The 15,365-nt window shown below is 40.0% G+C and overlaps 1 protein-coding gene across 1 annotated transcript in view; it reads right to left on the reverse strand.

Annotated features, from left to right (window-relative positions):
* The window catches only part of col4a1 (collagen, type IV, alpha 1), a 46,371-nt gene that overhangs the window by 5,479 nt on the left and 25,527 nt on the right, over window positions 1-15,365 (reverse strand). The window contains exons 8-42 of the mRNA XM_042426298.1: window positions 15,301-15,327; window positions 15,100-15,174; window positions 14,895-14,957; window positions 14,646-14,681; window positions 14,497-14,535; window positions 13,040-13,132; window positions 12,863-12,898; window positions 12,676-12,735; window positions 12,397-12,432; window positions 12,247-12,291; window positions 12,098-12,130; window positions 9,015-9,075; window positions 8,860-8,895; window positions 8,617-8,763; window positions 8,397-8,480; window positions 8,166-8,249; window positions 7,827-7,897; window positions 7,486-7,677; window positions 7,192-7,360; window positions 6,959-7,051; window positions 6,663-6,767; window positions 6,424-6,521; window positions 5,881-6,031; window positions 5,658-5,771; window positions 5,164-5,331; window positions 4,377-4,466; window positions 4,085-4,237; window positions 3,824-3,922; window positions 3,526-3,615; window positions 3,076-3,215; window positions 2,250-2,376; window positions 2,036-2,116; window positions 1,374-1,472; window positions 352-402; window positions 74-259 (exon numbers count right to left, since the gene is read on the reverse strand). Coding sequence (XP_042282232.1) covers window positions 74-259; window positions 352-402; window positions 1,374-1,472; window positions 2,036-2,116; window positions 2,250-2,376; window positions 3,076-3,215; window positions 3,526-3,615; window positions 3,824-3,922; window positions 4,085-4,237; window positions 4,377-4,466; window positions 5,164-5,331; window positions 5,658-5,771; window positions 5,881-6,031; window positions 6,424-6,521; window positions 6,663-6,767; window positions 6,959-7,051; window positions 7,192-7,360; window positions 7,486-7,677; window positions 7,827-7,897; window positions 8,166-8,249; window positions 8,397-8,480; window positions 8,617-8,763; window positions 8,860-8,895; window positions 9,015-9,075; window positions 12,098-12,130; window positions 12,247-12,291; window positions 12,397-12,432; window positions 12,676-12,735; window positions 12,863-12,898; window positions 13,040-13,132; window positions 14,497-14,535; window positions 14,646-14,681; window positions 14,895-14,957; window positions 15,100-15,174; window positions 15,301-15,327 — 3,232 coding nt within the window. The remainder of the gene's footprint in view (window positions 1-73; window positions 260-351; window positions 403-1,373; window positions 1,473-2,035; window positions 2,117-2,249; window positions 2,377-3,075; window positions 3,216-3,525; window positions 3,616-3,823; window positions 3,923-4,084; window positions 4,238-4,376; window positions 4,467-5,163; window positions 5,332-5,657; window positions 5,772-5,880; window positions 6,032-6,423; window positions 6,522-6,662; window positions 6,768-6,958; window positions 7,052-7,191; window positions 7,361-7,485; window positions 7,678-7,826; window positions 7,898-8,165; window positions 8,250-8,396; window positions 8,481-8,616; window positions 8,764-8,859; window positions 8,896-9,014; window positions 9,076-12,097; window positions 12,131-12,246; window positions 12,292-12,396; window positions 12,433-12,675; window positions 12,736-12,862; window positions 12,899-13,039; window positions 13,133-14,496; window positions 14,536-14,645; window positions 14,682-14,894; window positions 14,958-15,099; window positions 15,175-15,300; window positions 15,328-15,365) is intronic.

Raw genomic sequence — 15,365 nt, forward strand, 5'->3', positions numbered from 1 at the left:
ACAGCTGCTCCATCTATGGAAACAAGTCCTTGCACATGTAATGCATTGCTGGCATGTCATGTATGTGGCATACCTGTTTCCCCAGGTTGTCCTGTTTCTCCCCGTTCTCCTTTAGGGCCCTGTAGAGAGGAACCTGGGGGCCCCCTCTCTCCTGGCTCACCCTGGCGACCCTGTAGGCCTTGAAGTCCCTTGTCGCCTTTGATACCAGGGATACCTGGATGACCAGGAGTGCCAGGGAAGCCAGTACTACCTTTGTCACCTGGAGAGTGAAAGACAAGTCCACATGATGAAACTCTGTTTGTCACCAGAGATTAAGGGATTATATAAATCAACAACGGAGGGGGCTCTCACCTTTATCACCAAGCACTCCAGGTGGCCCAGGGAAACCTTGGCCAGGTATACCTGCAGTGAAGGACAATTAAGAGGTACATTCCTAAAACATTTCTACAGGTGTGGAATGAGAATGTTTACTACAGGAATAGGACCAGCAAAATAATAATACAAAATAATATTATCATCTTAAAATATGTCTGATATGCTCTTTGACATTCACACTGAATTGATGCCATTATATTTAATTTGTCACTCCATCCTCTGAATTTGTTCACTGATTAATGAATGTCAATCAAATCCTTTCAAATAATTCATTTACATGGTTTCAGGTGTGGAATTGTTTCCAGTTATAATTACAATATGAAAATATTAAATTAAAAATATTTAATTAAAAAATTACATTTAAATTAAACAAGGTCTCAAGTCACAGTTTGAACAAGGATATGTGCATATTCTGAATGGCTTCTTTTTGTATTAACTGCTTCATATAGCAAGAAATGACAAACTTGTTGACATGTTTATTGTTTATTTGGACATATAGGACATACAGTAATGTTATATGCAATAGTAACTGTGATCTGTTTTTCAAATTTTGCAGCTAATGATGAGTTGTGGCAATCTTTTGAAGGTGCATCTCACTAAGGTTAAAAAGCATCATCCTCTGCTGTCTCACAGCTTTGTTACCATTGGTTACCATCTGATTGCTTGTGTTTCTTTTTGGTAGTTTTTGTGATGTCCAGATTGGTAGTGAGGGTTCTGAAAATGTTAGGGCTGCTTAAATCAAGATACTGCCATGTGTCTGCACTAATTAGTTGTCACTATATTTGTAGAAGTTACACTGTTACCTGAACTCCTGATTGACACTGAGCTTGTGTCTTCCCGTACTTATTTTTGAAAAAATAATATGTGGACGTACATAAAAGTATTAAAAAGTGCATGTGGTTGTTGTGGTGGAGAGTTCTCAAGATAGGGAATATCAGGCTGAGAGGCTCATTATACTGTAACATCCAGTTGATAGACAGGTAAATTTTAGCACTAACCTGGGTCTCCTCTCTCTCCTGAGGATCCAGGGATGCCATCCACTCCAGGCTCTCCCTTCTCTCCAGTAGAACCAGGAGGTCCCTGCAAGCCAGCTTCACCTGGGAGAGAAGAGGTTTACACAGTATTTGTTATTGTGTTTATAGGGACAGCTTTAACTTATTTCATCATTGTCCAGCAAGACTAAATAGGCATTTGCATGGGACAGGTGTCATTTCAAGTATGGTGCACAACAGATGAATGATAAGTACATGAGTCCTTTTTGTATCTGTTTGGATAAGTACATGACTCACTGAGCTGTCACTGATCTGGAGATTTTCCCACAAAAACGGGTTTCTGAATAAAATTGGTATAAAAGAAATTGCCAGTCTGCTGTAGAGTGATGCTTTATTTTATACTCACAATAGCTAATTTAAAAAGTTACCAAAGTTTGGGAGAGGTGGCAAGGTGCATAATTGTCCAAACTGCCCCTATAATTCACTGATTAGTTTGGATTTTTTTACAGACTAAACTGTTATAACAAACCTTGATCCCACAGGATTATAGCTGATTAATGATGTATCAAAACTTGAGCAATTAATGCAGCATTAATGAAGTGTTTGTCATGTAGTAATTAATTGTGGGCACTGGTCTGACTAACATATCTAAGAAGCCTGTTACTTACCAGGCCGACCATCAAGACCAGTTTCTCCTGCAGACCCAGGCAGCCCAGGGGTACCCTTCTCACCTGGCAAACCTGGCTGACCTGTACAAAACACATGCACACACACCACAATAAGAACGCACATGGAATAACAACGCTTATAATACCTATATATACCTAGTGTTCAGCTTGTGGACAAATAGGATGAATGCGACAACACAGACAGAAATCTGACCTGGATAGCCGATGCTTCCTTTGTCTCCTTTAGTTCCTTGCAGTCCTGGCTTGCCGGGCATACCTACATGACCCTTCTGACCCTTGTCTCCTGGTGTTCCTGGGAATCCAGGCTGGCCTGTCTGACCCTATGAGAGCAGAGGAATGGAGAGATGCTGAGTACAAAGAGGCATAAATGTGAGGAACAAGGCAGAATATGTTGAGGGAAGGACAAAGACAGTATGTCTCTGATAACCTGCTGGTCACACGTTATAGGCATGAGCACTCATGCTCACAGATACTTCTTTTATTCAGCGACAAATTTGACAACATTGAATAGCCAACTATAGAGCGGCGACTTTCATAGCCTGAGTCAGCTTCCATCTCCCTTGTATCAAGGGCGCTAATTTACAGTCTTTAAATCCCAACATTCTCCACACAGTCTATCCATGTTTTCTTAAATTAGGCATTTGTGGCTATCTGTGGTTTCAACTCACATTTGTAACAATGCAAATTATTAAAGATACAGACCTACAGCATTAGGCAGCTGAATTTTAAATCCCTTATTGCAAGCTTCTTGGAAATCACATTTGACTTCTTTCCCAAAGTTACCATGTACAAACTCTTGTACTGTTGCCTTTTTCATGAAAGAACCCGTTTTTTTCAAGACAGTGTTTTATTTTTTTTACTGATAATTTAACTGGGAGTTTCATGGCCATCCATGCCTTGCAAGCGCTCCAGCTACCAATTTTTAATGCACAGAAGATGACTTATGGAGGTCACTCCCTGCAGTACGTTCACTAAACTAGTGTTATAAATTATAACTGTTGTTATAGCTAGTGTATTACCTTTTCTCCTGGATGTCCTGGGAGACCGATACCTGGCTCACCAGGTAATCCTGTTTCACCTTTTTGTCCATCCGTGCCTCTGAAGCCAGGATGTCCCGGTGTACCAATGTCTCCTTTAGTACCCTTTGGACCAGACGGACCTGCACAAACAGGCACACAAGTACACACAAACAAACAAAACGCAGATATTTGTCAGCGTTGCATTGAACTTCCATTGAACACAGTGTTTCACACAAATTAAATGTCAACTTTAGTTATTCCCTTACTTGAAATAGTTACAAAACAGCTGTTAACAGTTCTGTGTTTAAAAGACAGAATTTCATGTTTGTAATACACACAATAAATGCCTGCACAAATGCACACGCTTCCATACTGTTTCACATTTTCAGGACATATATGACACATTTTTCTCTGCTTCTGAGTGAGTGTTTGCTATTTGTGTGTTCTCACCCGGTATTCCCATCTCTCCTACACTGCCCTTCTGTCCAGGTTGTCCGATACTGCCAGGACTTCCAGGAAAACCAGGGTCTCCTTTCTCACCTGAGAAACATCAATGAGAAAGAACAATTACAGAAATAATTTTTATTTTCCCTCCATTTTCATTGGGTACCAAGCAAGTGCAGAGAATTACCAAAATAGGAGTTACATTAAATGGGTAAACTGAAATGGTTACCACATGAAGTCTTTGTGATTTAACTATCCTATACAAATATTTAACAAATTTTAGAATGGTGGTCAGGTAGGTCACCTGGTTGTCCAGGTAACCCAGGCTCTCCATCTTTGCCAGGCATTCCAGGGTCTCCAGGCATTCCACGGAAGCCCTTCTCTCCAGTGATTCCAGGGTCACCTAAGGGGAAAATGGAATTAAAAAAGAGAAAACATATGGGCACTGAGATATGTCTGAAACTATAGGTCAATATACAGAATCATCAATTGGCCTGTTTGTAGTTAATCTAATGAAGGTAATCAAGAGTTTCAATGAGTCAAAGACCAGCCTGTTATTTCATACCAGTGTCTCCGATGTCTCCCTTCTCCCCCTTCATGTGCTCCATGTCAACTTCAGTCATGTTGCCAGGAGGTCCCTGAAGACCTGTGTCTCCCCTTTCTCCTTTGGATCCAGTCTCACCAACAGTCCCTCTTGATCCAGGGAAACCGGGGTCACCTGAGAGAGATGGTGGGAAAGGGAAATTGTAATTTCTGCTGATAAATAGGTACGTTTACACTGTAAGACCAGTAACAGACAGGCTGAAGAAAAGTACCCCTAACTCTTTAAATTGTTTTAACTATTTGGTGTTCCTCACCTCTCAAACCGGGAGATCCAGGATTACCAGGAGGTCCGGGAAATCCTGGTACTCCCGGTGTCCCCATGACGCCCATATCACCTTTAGGACCTGGCAAACAAACACAAACAGACATTGTGAATTTCTGTAATTGAAAAAGAGATTAAAAAGCTAGAGGAGTAAATTGCTGCCTATTTCCTATTTCAAATTGAATTGTAGGTTGAATTCCTTATAGATGACTGTTACTTAGTGGTCAGAGTGATGCGTTTTGGAAAGACTATAACAACATAGACATAACAACATACAGTCACTTCTCAAATAGTACCTCAACTGCAGAGAGGATGAACCTGTTTTTAAAAACAGGCTTATATATTGTTATTAATTCAAGATAATGTACATTTCCACTAAATTATTATACAAATCATGTCATAGTCACAACTCTGCTGCTGCAAATTTCTCTTTTTAACAGAGATACTATTCTTATTCACTTCCAAATATGTCTATTTTTCAGTTCTTTTGTTTGGCATTAAGCTACTACCAATGAAACGCAACACTTCCTGCACAAATGTTTCACATTAAAAGTCTTCCAGCAGCTCAAAGGCATAACCCCGCCCTTACCTGAAAAACTTTTAATGTGAAACATGTATAGGAAGTGTTAAGTTTCATTTATAATAGCTTAAAAATGAGCAAAACGGCAAAGTAAATTTTATTAATTAAATGTATGAATAATAACAGTATTTCTGATATAAAAAGTAAACTTGTCAGTTTGAATGTTTTTTCTTGTGTTTTTGTGGTTTTGCACTCTCACCTTGGTTTCCAATCAGTCCGTCCCTGCCTGGTAAGCCTGGTGGCCCTGGCAGTCCTTTAGAACCTGGGGTTCCTGGGAACCCGGAGATTCCCTTCTCTCCCTGAGGCCCCGGCATGTCCAGACCAGGAGGACCCGGGTAGCCCTTTTCTCCCTTTACACCTTCCCTACCTGTACAACATACACAAATATAAATATATTGTGTTTGATATTCAAGTGAAGGAAATTAAGAGTATGCACAATCTTCTTAAACAGCAGACATTTTGACTTGTCAGTCAAAGTAGGGAAAGCACAGGTGTCACTCATAACATTAATGATGCCCCAGTAAGTCATGACAGTATGACAGTAAGCAACAATACCAAGACCCTGAAACTGAAGCCACTTAATGGTATTCTGCCATTATTAATGTTAGTATTTACACCTGTGATTTTCCTGCTGTGACATGTGTGTTCTGCAAAAAAAAGGCCTCTATAATAGAATGCTGAGGTTGTGCTCACCATGTGGTCCTTGCTCTCCAGGTACTCCTTGTGGTCCAGGAGCGCCAGGTGAGCCTTTTCCTGGAACACCTGGTAATCCAACCACGCCGGGAGATCCTGGGGGTCCCATTTCACCTAAGACCAAAGAAAATCAATTTTGTGCTTGGTACAAGCAGGTCTTTTAACTCATGGACTAAACTGAAGCAGGCTTCACACCAGAGTTGTTGTAAATGTCCTGCAGTACCTTTGATTCCCTGAGGTCCTGGTGGCCCAGTCTGGCCTTCCTGTCCAGGAATACCAGGTAGTCCAATGCCACCCTTCTCTCCCTGGAAGCCCGTAATTCCTGGGAGTCCCTGCAAACCTTTTGGGCCTGGCAGCCCTCGTCCTGGTTCACCCTATAAGGTTTAGAAATGATTTACACGTCAACTCTGATGCTAGTGATTTTACATGACATTCATATCCCCCAGTTTATCATGGCTATATAATAAATGATATTGTAGTTGCGGTTGTTGGATTTGAATTTTATTGTATGTAGGACTTGTATGTAACTGTAGGACTAATGCATTTGTTTGGTTTTATACCTATTCCCACCAAAACCATATTTAAATGCAACAAAAAGAAAGACGCATAATCCATACAACAACTCTGGGAAGTTGCACAAAACACTAATGTTCAACGGTCAAAAGTCCCTTGTTGAGTCACTTCCACAGTGTGTGCCAGCATATGTCTGTAGTATACATGTAATTAATCATTATTAAGTTATATATACATGTAGAACAATACATACTTTCTGTCCAGGTGAACCAGGTTGTCCAGTAAAGCCATCCTGTCCTGGTCTTCCTGGCTCTCCTGGTAATCCTGGAGCTCCTGGAATCCCACTGATTCCTGGAAACATGGACGAAACATTTCCTGAGTTATGTTTTGTTCTCTTCATTTACATGTTTCTTTAATAATCTGTAAGTATCTGCTGAATGTCTGTGATATATACATGGACAGAGGGACTGGGGTCAACATGGAATAATTTACCTTTAGCACCAGTTGGGCCTGGCAATCCAATTCCAGGGGGGCCGGTTTCACCTTTCTGTCCTGGGAAACCTGGCAACCCAGCATCTCCTGGATTGCCTCTGTCACCTACAGCCAACAACATGCTGTGTGGTAAACAAGACCACTTTCCAATAATCTTCATATATACATAATTACATGATCATCGCACTCTACAACCCCAAATCAATGACATTCCATTGATCAAAGTTTCATTGTCAATGATTTTCTTTTTTTGGAGTGGAGTATAGACTATGACAGCTGAAGAAGGTGTTGCGTACCTTGAAGTCCAGGTCTGCCGCTTTCTCCTCGTGGTCCAGGTGCACCTTGAGGTCCAGGAGTGCTCAAACTTATGCCTGGCTCACCTTTTACACCTGATGGATGTAAGGTATATGTTCTAAATTAATGAATATACGATTTGTGTGTGTGCTGTCGAGATACAGTTCGATATGACTTCACTTTGAATATATGAGTCCCTTTGTGTATAGTGTATTTGTGTAGATCTCAGGCGTACCAGGTACTCCAGGTGATCCAGGAATGCCTGGTCTCCCCTGACTCCCCTTCTCTCCAGGCTCTCCTGGTTGACCGAAGCCTGGCAGACCAGGAGGACCCCTCTCTCCCGGGGTCCCAGTAAAACCAGTGTCCCCGTTTGGTCCACGCTCACCCTTGATGCCTGCTTTGGCCTGAAAAATGTCCAGTCTACTTAGTTTTTAAAATGTTAATAATAAATTCAAAAGACTTAATAAATATAGTAATATCCCTATAGACTGCCTAAGCATACAAACTACACACACACACACACACTTACAGGTTCTCCTTTGAGGCCAGGTAAACCCGGGATGCCATCTCTCCCTGGCTTTCCTTCCAGCCCTGGCTGCCCGGGTGAACCAGGAACACCAGGCAGTCCTTTGTCCCCCTTCAGACCAGGAGCTACGAAAATGTCCCCTGGCTCACCAACAGCACCAGGGGCTCCCATCAACCCTTGACTTCCGTCAATACCCTGCGCACAGGTTAAGAAAGATGGTTCATACAGGTGAAAAAAATGTCAATGACATATTCTTTTATTTTCCTCCTGCTCCATTTCCCTTAATAAAATGGGGAATTCATCTCAGATCTTGTTGTCATAATCTCAGACATTATTCTACTTACAGGTCTTCCAGGATTTCCAGCTAGTCCAGGCTGACCCTTTTCTCCTTTGCCACCCACTCTCCCAGGAGGTCCTGCCAGGGGGAATGGACAATTGTACATAATTAGCTCCTTTAATACTCACCACAGCGGGTGTCAATACATGCAGGAAAAAAATGGTGGAATAAGACAACAGTAATGGTTACGTTTGGACAACAATAACAAAAAGTATTTAGAAAGGCCAAAGAAATATTTGAATGCTCAAATATTGAGAGCAGATAGGTCTCCAGCAAAAAATACCTTTAGCTCACAGCCCCAATTGGTTTTGACTATTGTCATTTGAATGCGACTACGTTCACTTACCCCGCTCTCCTTTAGTGCCCTGTGGGCCAGGTAATCCAGGGGGGCCAAAACCTTCACACTGAACACAGGTATCTCCTTTGTCACCTGATAGGTGGCACAAAAATATTCATTTAAAAATATGTAAATTTCCTGATTGTTTAGTCCAGCAGCAGTGAACATAAAACATTGAAACGTGGAGTTTTAATTAATCAATTATTCATACTTATCAGCATTAATTGTAGATGCTCTTACCTTTCTGTCCCAATTCCCCTTGTAACCCAGGGGGTCCAGGTGGGCCAGGAGCTCCTTTCTCGATGTTACATTCATTAGGGTCAACTGCATGGCCATGTCACAACACATACACGCACACAACACACATATTAGGTTATTCAAATATCTGTAGGTACACACTCTTTGTAGGTGTCCCTTGTTTTCATTGATTGAAATTATTGTCTTCACAGGTGAGGCATACCCGGCTGTCCCGGTGGTCCAGGAGGTCCAATAGGCCCGGGTTGTCCTGGAGGTCCAACTAGAGATTCTCCTTCAACCCCCCTGTCTCCTTTCTCACCCACGTCTCCCTTCTGACCACTCTCTCCACGAGGCCCTTCAATAAAACGGCCTGAAGCACAAGAAAGCCAACGTTAGTGTGTTATTTAGGTTAGCACCTAAACACCTCAAAGCAGTGTTGTTGTGTCAAAAAATTTGATTATTTTACCTGGAGGACCTGCCTCTCCCTGGGGGCCAGGAAAACCTATAGGTTAAGAACAAACCAAAAATGAAACAAAAACATGGATATCATTGCAACTTATCCACTGATGGCATTTATGAGTGAACGTATAAGCATTTGTGATTGTATCATGGCATCCTTACCTTTTTGTCCTTGTAATCCTGGGAGACCTCTGGGGCCAGGAGGACCAGGGGCACCACTACCCTATAATTACAATAAGTACCACAATTACAAAGATGAAAAATACATGACCATTTTTTAAAATGTATGTCAAGTTTTATTGTACCTGAATTCTATTCTGTACTTGCTGCCAGTCTGCTCTCTTACAAATAACTATTACTGCAATACTGGTGTTAATTATTTGTATTTAAATGACTATGAATAAAATGGTTACCCTTTGATAACAGTACATCCTGCTGTGTCCAACTCACTACAACAGATTTTTGCATTATCTCAAATACAATTTAGTATTATACTTCCATAAAGTCTGTGGTCTTTGCCACAGACAGATAGACTTTTAGTCCCTACTGTGGACCAAGCTCCAAAAATGCTGGATACTACTATTCCCATAAAGCAATAAATAGTATATTTTGAATAGTATAGTATAGTATAGTATATTAGACACTCACTGCCTAGTAAATGCTCACATATTTAAAGTCCCCTCCAGTGTTTTTCTTCTTTTTCCTTCAGTTGGATGTTCAAGCTTCACTGTGCAGAGTTTGTCAGTAGAAAGCTGTTTTCATGTTTATCTCCCGAAAGGGGAAAATTTCTCTGTGCTCATGGAAAATCTGAGTTTCAGGTGTGTACTTACGAGTATGATTTGCAAAGGGGAACTCTTAGGGCCTTCTAGGCCTTCAGAAAAGGCCAAACATATCAGCTTTTTAAATGTTCAATTTAATCTCTTTCATTTAATAATTATTCTGTTCTAATTCTAATTTAAGCCTCATTTTCAATCAGGTTTGCTTCAGAAATGAACGGGTTACTGTCCTTAAACCATGAAAATAGAGTCATCCAATCAGATTTTTTTGTTGTTATCTCTTGGCAGAGAAAAGATTAGCTGGCTCAGTCATTGATTAGGACTTCATAACTGGGACAGAAGGCCATAGCCCCCATAGCTGCGTGTGTTTGTTCAGAAAGTGCCCAAAAATCATGCTTGTGGCTTAGCTCACCACACATGCTGTAGTTATGTTCGTCATGTCTTAATTCAAGGCTCCCTTGTCATGTTGTATGTTTGGTAATGCTCCTGTTACATCTTAAATGTTATTATGGGTTCATAAAGACAGTATTGTGTACACAACTAGTAATTGTTTAAAGTTAAATAGTGTAATACTAACTCTATTAGCTTTGCCTTGGGATTTCCCATTGTATTAAAGTTGCAGTGCATAGGATTTAGTGACATCTAGCGGTGAGGTTGCAGATTGCAATCAACTGAATCCCCCTCACTCTCCCCTTCCAAGTGTGTAGGAGAACCTATGGTGGCTGCGAAACTAGCAAAAATGCAAAAGGCCCTCTCCAGAGCCAGCGTTTGGTTTGTCCATTCTGGGCTACTGTAGACACATGGCAGTGCAACATAGGAGGCTCTGTGGAAGAAAACCTGCTCCCTACATAGATATAAAGGGCTCATTCTAAGGTGACAAAAACGCAATTATTCTTATTTTCTGGTGATTATACACTAATAAAAAAATACATACAATAAAAATCATACATTTCTGCCGAGTCTGTTCTGCTAGATGCCACTAAATTCTACACACTGCACCTTTAATATGTTGTTAGCATAATGCTAAGCAAGGATTACTGCCCTGTCAGTCAGCCCACCTGGAAACCTATTTGCAAATAGTAGTGTATTTATTAAAGCTCTAAGCAGGGGACCAAATAAGTTTGGAGACACATTTTTTTCTTTCATTTGTACATGAAGAATAACAGTGCACATGTCTGTTTGTAGTTTTGTTTCTTTGAGAGAGAGAGAGAACTGCTGTTTCTACATGCCTCCCCCTGCTGATTTTGAGTGATTGTTGTCATTGCTTTGATTACTAAATGAATATTTATCAATTATGGATTTTTCAATTACGCAGAAGGAGTAGATGTCATTTTAAGGATTTTAACAAGGTAACTGAACAATTTTTGTGTGAATAAACCATATGAGACACAAATTATTATTCAAAGCAGAGTATGTCTTAAAACATGTCTGGAGGGAATCTTTACAAATCCATGCAACTGTTCAATTGTTGCAACTGTTTAATTATAGAGAGGTTGCAGCCACCCTCTCTATGTTTAAGAGTAGGCTTAAAACTTTCCTTTTTGATAAAGCTTATAGTTAGGGCCGACCAGGCTCACCTTGGATCAGCCCTTAGTTATGCTGCTGTAGGCCTAGACTGCTGGGGGACTTCCCATGATGCACTGAGCACCTCTCTCCTCCTCCTCCTCTCCATCTGTATGCATTCATGTAACATCAACGCATGTCACTAACTTTGCTTCTTCCTCTGAGTTTTTTTTTTTTTGTGTGTGCTTTCTCAACCCAGGGTTCCGGGCCGAGCCTTCGCGGTCCTTCACATTCCTGTTGGCATCCTTCCCTAGCTGCTGCTGTTGTCGTTGTTGTTATGATTGTTGTTATTCTGTCCCCCCCCCCCCTTTCCCTCTTTCTTTCTCTCTCTCAACCCAACCGGTCAAAGCAGATGGCCACCCACCAAGAGCCGGGTTCTGCTTGAGGTTTCTACCCGTTAAAGGGGAGTTTTTCCTTACCGCTGTCGCCAAGTACTTGCTCATGGGGGAATTGTTGGGTCTCTGTAAATTAAAGAGTACGGTCTTGACCTGCTCTGTGTGAAAAGTGCCCTGAGATGACTTTTGTTGTGATTTGGCGCTATATAAATAAAAATTGATTGATTGATTGATAAATTGATTGATTGATTTTCTTTAACATCTATTTGCCTACGTGATGGTCTAAATACTTAATATTATACTGCCAGAATATAAAAAAAATCCCCACTATATGTTAATATAATTAATTATTATTTTACCTAAAAACTTGTAGATATTTAATTTAAACCAGAATTACCCTCTGGTCGGTAAAGCCTCTACCACATTTCCACTGGGGACATAATGTCAGTGTCTTCAAGCTACAGGCCTCACTCAAGTGATGTCATTTGATGTAATTTTTTTCAGACTTGACTTTATTATACAACTGTAAAATCAGCGGAGTGCCACTTTAAGAAAGAGAGAGTTTACTTACATAACCTGGTGGTCCTTTTTCTCCTTTTTCACCCTGAAACAAGACAAAAGAATTTAGCCTGTGTGATCATAACACCTCCATGAAAAAGTTTCATATTAAAAGCCTGATATTATGGTATGTGTCGAATAAATAAAAGGTGCATTATTTACCGGGGAACCATCGTTTCCAGGAATGCCAGGAAAGCCCGTTTCTCCCTGTGTGAGAGTATGTATGTACTTTAGCGATAAATATTTCATGATATAAAAGCAAATATCAGTTGGATGGTAGAGTAGGTAAATAATACATTAAGTTATTGTTACCTTACTCCCACTTTCTCCATCCTTGCCAGGTTTGCCCTTAAATTACAGAAAACAAAAAGCATACTTCAATTGTTGCATGGATTGATGGTTAAGAGACTTGAATAAGCTTTAAATGGTTACATGAAAAAACTGAGGTAAAAAAAAAAGCTTGTTTTCCATGTTACATTTAACCTTCTTAAGTATGGGCATAAAATCTTACACTGACAGCAACTAATGTTGAAATTCTTTAAATTCTTCATTTATTTTACTATCCCATAGAGAGGTCATTTGGCCACCTACTCTTGGTCCAGGTGGGCCTGGATCACCTTTGACACCATCGAGATGAGGGATGCAAAAGCCCTGCAAATGACAACACATGATTTGAACCATGTTTCAAAAGGTGTAAAGTTGAAGTTGAAGAAAACATACAGCCTGTGTACACAGTGATGTAAAACATGCACAACAATATTTGAAGCACAATACTAACTTTCTCTCCTTTCTCTCCTTTATTTCCTGTCTCCCCCTTTAGAAATAAAAAACACAAACACATTCAAGAAAGAACACAGAATTTAAGTCATCTTTTACATCTAAATTGTGATTTATTGTATCTATACACAACAATTTGTAAAATTTCTGTTTAGATTTATGAGAACTAGGTGAGTACCCGTGGTCCAGGTATATACTCCGTGGGTGGTCTGTAGACTTCACCAGCTGGAGGTCCAGGAGGGCCGGGTGGGCCACGAAACCCTTGCTCACCCTGCAGGGACACGACGACACAAATGACTTTGTAAGATACTAAGAAAATGAATGAGATTATCCAAAAAGATATAACTCAGTCTCTGGAAATGAATCATCATATCCTCTCTTCGTAAGAACACCGTGTGAACAATTAATCACAAACTTGATTGGAAAAGTGACTTAATCCAGAGAAAATCTCTTGTCTCTTAAACTAAATAAACCATTTAAAAGCCCAGTGGATTTTCTGTGAACTGCATTGTCACAAAGCTTAAAACAGGGCTGTTATTCTTAGCGCATGAAAAGCTAGCATGTGGGAGATACATGGTTTTCACAAGGGAACAATGACATTCAAAATGTGTTCAGTCCATCAAAGCAAACCCTGCTTTGTTAGCAGTAGCACTTTACATTACAGCTCAGTATTAACATGGTAATGATATATAATTAATTTAATTACAATGGCAATATCTTGGTATTATTAGAGTTTCATGTTTGTTATAAGGTAAAGGGGAAAACAGCTCAAAGTTATAATGGAGCAGAATATATCAGTGATAACATGGGAATAATGGGGCTAACCTCAAAACAACTTTAAAAACCTTCACATCAAGTCTTACTACCTCAAGATAGTACCTAGTGTGTCCTTTTAATCATTTCTGATTTTATTATTTATTTTGTCTCTGATCTAAGTTTTTTTAGTTCAGTCCTTTTTGATATTATTACCCTGTAATGTGGGCCGAGCCACAACAGAAAGCATTTCACTGCCATTATTTACAGAATGTATTTGATGCATATGTGACAGATAAAAATCTTGAACTTGAGTTATTGATGAAAAGAGATTAATAGAAGGGTAATAATTGAGTAAAATGCTGAGAATAACAAGGTAATATCAGGGTAATGTTTTCACAGTATTGAAATTGTAATGTGTAATATAAACACAATGGACAATGCCAGCTGAATCTTTGGTAGGTCAAATGGTTTAAAAATGACCATCACAGTCATGTATTTAAAACTTTTTGACCTGACGAAGATCTGACAGGGATTGAAACATAGTCCATATAACTACATTTATGGTTCAGAGTCAGCATGCAAGTGTTACTTTTTTCGTTGATGCTGATTTCCAATAGCACCTACATGTGATGTGTGTAAACCTACGCTTTGTATCTTCGAAATTGTCATGCATAATTATCGGAAATTAATGCTGAAATTCCTATTCCCTTTCCATTTCCTTTCCTTTTTTTTACTTTTTACCTGAAAACACATAAAGCAGATATTACCCCATTTTTACCATGTTACCACCATGCTGTAAAGAGCTCCCACTACCTCTACAGTGAAAGCAGAAATGTGTCTTTTTTTTGCAGATAATGCATAAAGAACAAAACCTCTCACCTTTTCTCCTTTCTCACCCAAAAAGGCCAGCTTGTCACCCTGCGGGGAAGTAAAATAAAAAGTTCCAATGTCATCTCAGCTGGGTGATCAAGTCCAAGAAGGTGGATTTTGTTTTATAACTATAAAACTTTATTCATGACTTGTTTTACCTTCTCTCCAGGAGGGCCTGGTGGACCAGCGTCACCCTGCCAAACACAGTTATTCAATTAGTCAAACAAACTGATAATACTAATACTGTATCTAACTGATGAACAGCATCTGCCAGGTTATGACGTCAAGTATCTACAGGGATTGTACTTTGTAATGTGTGCTCTTTCCGGTGTGGATTCATTGGCTAATAAAATGTGTCACTAACTCTATAGGCTGATAAACAGTCCATCTCTGTAAGAGTAACTCACTTTGGGTCCTGGATAGCCGTTAGGTCCTGGGGGGCCGGTAGGTCCAGGAGGTCCAACTGGTCCCTGCGAATGAAAGATGTGTGTGTGAAGAACTTGGAATTACATGAAAATTCAGATTACATTTTCTAATTTGTCTCTTTCTCTCTTTCTTTCGACACATATAACCACATACGTGCATTCACACAAACAAACGCATAAAACGTACAGGAAATCCAGGTGTGCCTTGCAACCCTTTTTCTCCTTTCAGGGGAACCAGCCCAATCAAACCACCAGGGTCACCCTGCAGGATACAAAACAACAAAAAAGAGGTTTTGTAGAACATTTACTGGTGGATGCATTATTTTTTTCTTGTTTTACAAACATATTTGCATATAAAATGTTAAATTTTCATAAAATTTCAACTGACCTTCATTCCAGGAATTCCTGGGATACCCTGAGAAGAGAGGACAGTAGAAACATACATCTATACAT

This window comes from Thunnus maccoyii, chromosome 11 (genome assembly GCF_910596095.1).
Source record: "Thunnus maccoyii chromosome 11, fThuMac1.1, whole genome shotgun sequence".
Taxonomy (NCBI): Eukaryota; Metazoa; Chordata; class Actinopteri; order Scombriformes; family Scombridae; genus Thunnus; species Thunnus maccoyii.